The following is an 8,553-nucleotide window of genomic DNA, read 5'->3' as shown; positions in this document are numbered from 1 at the left end:
ATGCTTAGCAGTGAAGTGGGCTCTGGAGGAGCTTAGATACTATCTGTTAGGCCGCCAGTTTACATTAATTACTGACCACGCCCCCCTTAAATGGATGTGTGAAAATCGTGAAAAGAATAGAAGGGTGACAAGATGGTTCCTGGCCCTTCAGAACTACAAGTTCACAGTGGAGCATAGACCGGGGTCCCAGCTGGGAAATGCAGATGCCTTATCCCGGGTACACTGTCTTGAGGCTAATTGTGTTCCGACCCCTACGTCGAAACAGAGGGGGAGGGTGTGTGAGAGAAATGCTGGATTAGAGGTGGAAGGTGTTTATATTTCTCCCAGATTTCTCTCTTATATATACTAAGCTCCAGGGAAAGTATGTCAGCAGTGAAAGAGTGTTCTTTCACTGCATTTGGCTTTTGGAAAAGCCGGTAAAAAGGGCCCTGGAGTGAATGGAAGTGAGCGGGTGGGACTTCCATTCACCAGGCTATCCAGGTTTTGGTGAAGCCTGGCTAATTAGTGGCCTCGTTAGACTTCAGGGGAAACCCCTTTAAACAGTGTGTCTCAAAGTTACTCTCTCTCTCTCTTCCTGGGGAACTGCCTGCATGCAGTAAGGGGAGAGCCGGACACAGTGAGTAACCAAACAAACAACTGTTTTTTGTAGAGTTGGATGCTAGATCCTCTCTATTGTATAGAGAGGGAGCGACTGTATGTTAGTTAGAGCCGGACAGGCTAGGATTTCTTTTTATGTTTTGTTTTCCAATATGCTCCTGTGTGCCGGTTATATGTGAATAAAGCTGATTGCGGTCAGCCTAAAACTCAATGCTGAGTGTGAACTGTGGTTTTCTGAGACCAATCCGATCCCTGCAATCTACCTAAACCCCCCGAGACGGCACCGTTTGGACGAGTGACGTTACACTTAATACACTAACCCTAACTCTAAATCTAACCCTAACCTTAATACACTAACCCTAACCCTAACCCTAATACACTAACCCTAATACACTAACCCTACCCCTAATACACTAACCCTAACCCTAACTCTAACCCTAATACACTAAACCTAACTCTAACTGGCCAGACCCTTAATCCTTATTGGAAGCAAAACCAGCCTATTGGGTTTATTTAATGTTTACATGTTTTTATAGTATACTTAAGGTATGAAGATCCAAATTATGGAAAGATATGTTAGACAGAAACGGTCCTGAACATTCTGGATAACAGGTCCTATACCTGTACAAAAATTGTCCTGTACTTGCAAATACAGACAGAGCCAAAAAGGGTGAAGATATATGGGCCACATGCAAATTTCATGACCATCTCCAAGTGCAGCGTTCCATTGTCCATATTGTCTTAACACCATTGGACGAGGAAGATTCTTGTGCTTTTAGCAAAGCAAATTTGCATTGGTATCTATAAATTGCTGTCATCAGATGACAAGAGTAACGCCCAGACCTGGTTTCTTAGTACTTGATCATCATTTTTAAATACCAATCCTGCTGGCTGGGTTATATAAACCACCTAAAAGGATCAGGGCATAGAAAGTTCATCCCATTTCAATAATCTTATACCTAATGCTACTTGTTCCACAGAAACATCATTCATTTTACTGATAAAGCACAAGATTTTTTATCTGACACAGTGTGCAGCTCTCGGCCAAGCCCAAACAGACAGTTTCTTTAAATTAACACAAAGGGACACGATTTTGTGCTAAGGCGCACGCATCTTAAGACTTATGGGGTGTTTAGTCCTCTTGCACTTTCTCCTGGGGCACAGGTGTAAATTACCCTTATGGTGTCCAATGAAAATCTTACTATGGCACTAACTGGTCTCAAATACCCTCAGTTGTTCTCTCAGTTGTCCTTTAAAGGAAAACTATACCCCCCCCCCCCCAAACAATGTAGGTCTCTATAAAAAGATAGTGCATAAAACAGCTCATGTGTAAAAACCTGCTTCATGTACATAAACCTGTTTCATAATAATATACTTTTTTAGTAGTATGTGCCATTGCGTAATCATAGGGTTGCCACCTTTTCGCAAAAAAAATACCGACCTTCCTATATATTTATCTTTTTTCCCTAATACTAACATTGGGACCAGGCATCGTTTTAACCGGCCAGGCCGGTCAAATACCGGGCAGGTGGCAACCCTAGGTAATCATAAATAGAAAATTCCCATTTTAAAAAATAAGGGCTGCCCCAGGGATCGTAGAATTCACTGTGCACACAAACACACCAAACAAACCATACATGGTAGGTCACATGAGCCAATTAACAGACAGAGTTGTGTCTTTTGCTTCCACTCTTCTTCCAGTTACAGTTAGAGCTGCAGTATTTCTGGTCAGGTGATCTCTTCCTGTTACAGTTAGAGCTGCAGTATTTCTGGTCAGGTGATCTCTTCCTGTTACATTTAGAGCTGCAGTATTTCTGGTCAGGTGATCTCTTCCTGTCACATTTAGAGCTGCAGTATTTCTGGTCAGGTGATCTCTTCCTGTCACAGTTAGAGCTGTAGTATTTCTGGTCAGGTGATCTCTGAGGCAGCACACAGACCATCACAAAATGATGGTTCAATGCAAGAGATGCAAAAGGGCAATATTTACTTAAATATATATACCAGTTTGGTAAGGTTATTTAATATGCCACTTAATAAGATGTAAACTATTGCTTAAGTGTTCATTTTGTGGGGTATAGTTTTCCTTTAAGCAGTACAGTACAGGTTCGTTTTATCTGTATCTTTCCATGCTGACTATAAAGGAGGCTGTTTCTGTTGCATTGTGCATAGTACAGGTATGGGATCTGTTGTCTGGAAACCTGGTATCCATAAAGCTCAGAATTACAGAATGGTCTTCTCCCACGGACTCCATTTCACCCAAATAATCCACATTTTTTTAAATTATTTCCTTTTTCTCTGTAATAATGAAACAGTAGCTTGTACTTGATCCCAACTAAGATATAATTAATCCTTATTGGAAGCAAAACCATCTTATTGGGCTTATTTAATGTTTAAATGATTTTCTAGAAAACCTAAGGTATGAAGAACCAAATTATGGAAAGATCTGTTATTCAGAAAGCTCTAGATCCTGAGCATTCTGGATAACAGGTCCCATACCTGTACAGAGAAATAATACTTGCTACAACAGATTTACGACACCACTAGATGAGGACTATAAACAAACAAAGGGGGCACTGTGTATATGTATATATATATATATATATAAGGAGAACTAAAGCTTAACTAAAAAAGAAGTTAGAAATGTTGTACATTATGTTTTTAGCTTCTGTACCAGCCCAAGGCAACCACAGCCCTTTAGCAGTAAAGATCTGTGTCTCCAAAGATGCCCCAGTAGCTCCCCATCTTCTTTTCTGCTGATTCACTGCACATGCTCTGTGCTGCTGTCACTTACTGAACTTAGGGAGCCACTCACAATATACAGTACACATAGAATAGAAATGTCACAATATAAGGCTGATTAGTAATTAATACACATAATTACTACATGGCAGCACAGAAACCAGTGCAATTAGCATCAGAATTTAATAATCAGCAAACCTGTAGCATCAGCTTATATTACAGCCAGGGAAGCTCATTTTCTGCTGGATAATTAGTGACGAGCCCTAAGCTTAGCTTCTCAACAGCCAATCAGAGCCCACTGAGCATGTGAGTGTCACAGACACTTTCCAAGATGGTGACCCCCTGTGACAAGTTTGAAGTCCTGGATCATTGCTGCTATTGACAAGCTGAAACTTTAGCCTCGTGCAATAAGTTCACTATATAAAATATGGCATTTTTAGCCACATTCATTTTTGTGTTTTGCTCTCCTTTAACCTTTACCCCTTGTTTCTTAATCCCAGCTGCTCTATCACTTCATATACTGAGTTCCTCTGATGATCTAGTTCTCAGTGCCTACAGCCGCCCTTATTTCCTGGGATGTGGTGGGGTCTCAATCCCTGCTATTGCTGTTGATTTATCCCCGGAGAACAAATGAAGAAGCACCCTCAGCACTTCCATTTCTCTGCCAGAGACAATGATTCACCCCAGCTAGAAGGAAAGCAGTGTTTGTACATAGCAGTCTCACATAAGGTCAGTGCCAAGGAACAGAGGTGGGTCTTCAACGCTTCATGTTCCTCGCTGACAACATGCCCAGATGCAAATGAAGGCTTCGGGACATAGTTAATGTGAGGACTGTTCCCCGTGTCTCTATGTGCCAGAGCATGTTATGTAGCTTTTTTATGCCAATGCATTTCCAGCTCTCATTTTTAGGAGTTGGCTGGGTTAGGCAGTTACTAAATGCAGTTATACTATTTAAGACAGAATTTAGGAGGACAGCAATTAATTGAGTCTATTCTCAGGATATGTGTATATATAACCTATAAAATCAACTGCCATTATGCTGTTTATTTAACCAGCCCCAGAACTAGCCAAGATGCACTTCAAAAGGGGCCCAAAAATAGCACAATATGTGCCGTAAAAAAAAAGTCTAAAAATATACATTAATTGAAATGAGAATATGTTTTTTTTTAAATTCACTGTTTCGCAATTTTTTCCATGAAGCATTTTTTCCCCGTCACCAGGGGTGGAACTACAGAGAAGGGCCCAGGAGGTATAGTGGCCCCATAATTTTTGCCCCAAAATTGTCTGAAATGGAGGAAAGTCACTGGAAAATGCAAGAATGCTTAAGAGTGATGAGAGACTGGGGTACAGAGCCAAAAATCTGGTAACTCCCGACTTCTACATAATTCAGTCCCATTGCATTCTGTGTATTGTAGTCTTACATTTAACTCATACCTCCCAACTGCTCCATTTTTCATGGGACAGTCCCGATTTTGACAGCTCAACCCGCAGTCCTGGATTGTTACTGAAATGGCCCGACTTTATCTTTCATCTACAGCACTGAACAGTTAGAAAAAGATACAACGTTTCTAAAACATAATTGGCATTTGGCAGAGAGCCCAGAATACGTGGCAGGTGAACTTAGACAATTTAAGAAAAGCAAAGATACATTTGTAAAAATTTAAGATAAATTAAAGAAACAATTGTAACAATTTAAGATAAGCAAAGAAACAATTGTAACAATTTAAGATAAGCAGGTCTCTTGAGGAAACTGTGACTTACAGCTTAAAGGGCAATCCATTAGCAAAACTGTCATAACACATAAAAACCACAGGAATGTGTTCAAACTTGGCAGTTAGCAAATTATTGAAGAAAAACAACATTACCCAACATGCATTGGGAGACACAGGCTTGGCACATTAGGGTCAGAAAATATTTGGATTGGTTTCCAAAGTACAGCCAAAAGCCCAAAAGCCCAAAAGCCCAAAAGCCCAAAAAGTAGCCCAAATCCGGTCCTTGGCTAGTGTATTTTCAAAACCCACCTGGGCTTTAAATTAGTAGCCCAATTTGGCTGGAAAATTGCCAACCTGGCAACCCTGCAACTCAGGATTCCTCACAAGTCCAGCTTTGGGATGTTAATATACAGTATTTGTCATGTTTGTATAAGTCTGTCTCATCCAGCCACCTGAAGTAATACCAGACACAGCAGGCATTGCACAGAGCACTCATTTAAGCCCTAAAAAAATGAAATAAAATTGTTTTTTCTTCTATGAAAAATATCCCAGCAGTGTATGTGTAGAAAGGGGGAGTGGCTTCCTGTGAGAAGAGAGGAAGTGCTTGTGTCTGTGCTTCTGAGGTAAATTTGAAAGGTCGTCAAGCAGCAGAAACAGAATAGAAAATAACTAAAAAGACCATTTATAACTTAACTACAGAAGTTTGCAGGTAGAAATGAGAAAGAGAGCGAAGGGGAAGATTCTGGGAGGGAATAGAAAAACCTATAGCACAATAAAAATGTTTGCTCAGAAGTGTAAAGCAAAAAATAAATCAACACGTCATCAACTGTATAGTGAATAATGTACCCCCTACTGTAAATATATTAGAAGTCACTGAGGGGTTGTTCTGTGACCATATAAAGGCACAAGGCTGCAGGCTGAGTTATACAGGGAACTCTGGGTATCACTCATGTATTATAAGGGATAATGTACCCCCTACTGTAACTGATAAGGATATTAGAAGTCACTGAGGGGTTGTTCTGTGACCATATAAAGACACAAGGCTGCAAGCTGAGTTATACAGGGAACTCTGAGTATTACTTATGTATTATAAGGGATAATGTACCCCCTACTGTAAATGATAAGGATATTAGAAGTCACTGAGGGGTTGTTCTGTGACCATATAAAGGCACAAGGCTGCAGGCTGAGTTATACAGGGAACTCTGAGTATCACTCATGTATTATAAGGGATAATGTACCCCCTACTGTAAATGATAAGGATATTAGAAGTCACTGAGGGGTTGTTCTGTGACCATATAAAGGCACAAGGCTGCAGGCTGAGTTATACAGGGAACTCTGAGTATCACTCATGTATTATAAGGGATAATGTACCCCCTACTGTAAATGATAAGGATATTAGAAGTCACTGAGGGGTTGTTCTGTGGCCATATAAAGGCACAAGGCTGCAGGCTGAGTTATACAGGGAACTCTGAGTATCACTCATGTATTATAAGGGATAATGTACCCCCTACTGTAAATGATAAGGATATTAGAAGTCACTGAGGGGTTGTTCTGTGACCATATAAAGGCACAAGGCTGCAGGCTGAGTTATACAGGGAACTCTGAGTATCACTCATGTATTATAAGGGATAATGTACCCCCTACTGTAAATGATAAGGATATTAGAAGTCACTGAGGGGTTGTTCTGTGACCATATAAAGGCACAAGGCTGCAGGCTGAGTTATACAGGGAACTCTGAGTATCACTCATGTATTATAAGGGATAATGTACCCCCTACTGTAAATGATAAGGATATTAGAAGTCACTGAGGGGTTGTTCTGTGACCATATAAAGGCACAAGGCTGCAGGCTGAGTTATACAGGGAACTCTGAGTATCACTCATGTATTATAAGGGATAATGTACCCCCCTACTGTAAATGATAAGGATATTAGAAGTCACTGAGGGGTTGTTCTGTGACCATATAGGTGGCAACCCTACCTGTGAGGGAATCTATTTTTGTATGATAGGGGACTTTATAGTTTTCTTACAGAGAAGAATCTTAATTTAACTGGCAGCAGGGTGAGCAGTAAACAAACAGCAAATACAGTTGGATCAGTTGGAGATATAATCAGTATCATAGACGCCGCCAGCCATCTGGCCAAACGTGTTGTTTCTCCATAGTGAGATAAGAGTGTGTATCATAACCAGTGTAAAGGTTTCAAGCCATTGTGTTAATGAATGCAATATGTTGGCAACACTCATTTATATAAAGCTCATTTTCTAGTTTATTTTACTGAATAAATCAAAGTTAACTGCTGGTATGGCAAAAACTACCTTAGTGGTAAATTCAGAGTTCTATGGTACAATTCAGTTTATAAAGAAGTAAAGTGAAACTGGACTGGGTGAGGCTCCTGGTTATCTCCTCACTGTATTCTTTCTTAGATCTAGATTAGAAAAGATATTTCCTCCATACTTCCCAACATTTTGGAAATAGAAAGAAGGACTAGAAGATTTTTGCTGTGTGGAGTGGAGTGAACATTGCTTGACCACGCCTGTTTTTGTGGCCACACCCCCTAATTACCACGGTCATTTTATAAAATTTGTCAGGTTATGAAAGTTTTAACACATTTCTGTGGTTTTTCTGTTATGTGTCATTACTAGGGCTGCACCGAATCCAGGATTCAGTTCGGGATTCGGCCAGGATTCTGCCTTTTTCAGCAGAATTCGATTCGGCTGAATCTTTCTGCCCAGCCGAACTGAATCCAAATCCATATGCAAATTAGGGGTGGGGAGGGAAATCACTTGACTATATCTCACAAAACATGTTTTCCCCTTCCCACCCCTAATTGGTTCGGTATTCGTCCGAATCTTTCGCGAAGGATTCAGGAGTTCGGCTGAATCCAAAATAGTGGATTTGATGTGTATCCCTAGTTACTACAGTTTTGCTAATGAAGGTGAATTACCTTTTAAGCTGCAAGTCACAGTTTCCCCAAGAGACCTGCTTATCTTAAATTGTTACAATCGCATCTTTGCTTTTCTTAAAATGTTATAAAAGTGCACCTGCCACGTATTCTGGGTTCTCTGCCAAAAGCCAATTAGGTTTTAGAAACTTTGTATCTTTTCCTGGCTGTTCAGTGCAGGAGATCAAAGAGAAAGTCGGGACATTTCTGTAACAATCCGGGACTGCGGGCTTAGCTGTCAAAATCGGGACTGTCCTGAGAAAAACTGGACAGTTGGAAGGTATGTTTAATCTGATTCTTTCACCCAGTTAATACTTCTGAGCTCTTGTTTAATGCTTCCACCACTTATTCATAATCATATATTGAGGGAAGAATCTTCTTTGTCCAGTCCACCACGAAATTTAATTATTTGCCTTCTTCTTCTGGCTCTTTCGAGCTTTCAGTTGTGGGTCACTGACCCCATCTAAAAACAAATGCCCTGTACACCTGCAAAATTATTATCACTATTATTTATTACTCATCTTTCTATTCAGGCCTCTCCTATTCATATTTCCGTCTCTTATTC

At 40.3% G+C, this 8,553-nt stretch overlaps 1 protein-coding gene across 1 annotated transcript in view; it reads left to right on the top strand.

Moving 5' to 3' along the window:
* The first annotated feature begins 574 nt into the window (after positions 1-574).
* Positions 575-8,553, top strand: part of slc14a2.L (solute carrier family 14 (urea transporter), member 2 L homeolog) — a 46,956-nt gene continuing 38,977 nt past the window's right edge. Inside the window, exons 1-2 of the mRNA XM_041570274.1 lie at positions 575-616; positions 3,837-4,065. Coding sequence (XP_041426208.1) covers positions 3,967-4,065 — 99 coding nt within the window. The 5' untranslated portion in view covers positions 575-616; positions 3,837-3,966. The remainder of the gene's footprint in view (positions 617-3,836; positions 4,066-8,553) is intronic.

The sequence above is a fragment of the Xenopus laevis genome, chromosome 1L (genome assembly GCF_017654675.1).
Source record: "Xenopus laevis strain J_2021 chromosome 1L, Xenopus_laevis_v10.1, whole genome shotgun sequence".
Taxonomy (NCBI): domain Eukaryota; kingdom Metazoa; phylum Chordata; class Amphibia; order Anura; family Pipidae; genus Xenopus; species Xenopus laevis.
This window is presented reverse-complemented; position numbering and strand designations above follow the sequence as displayed.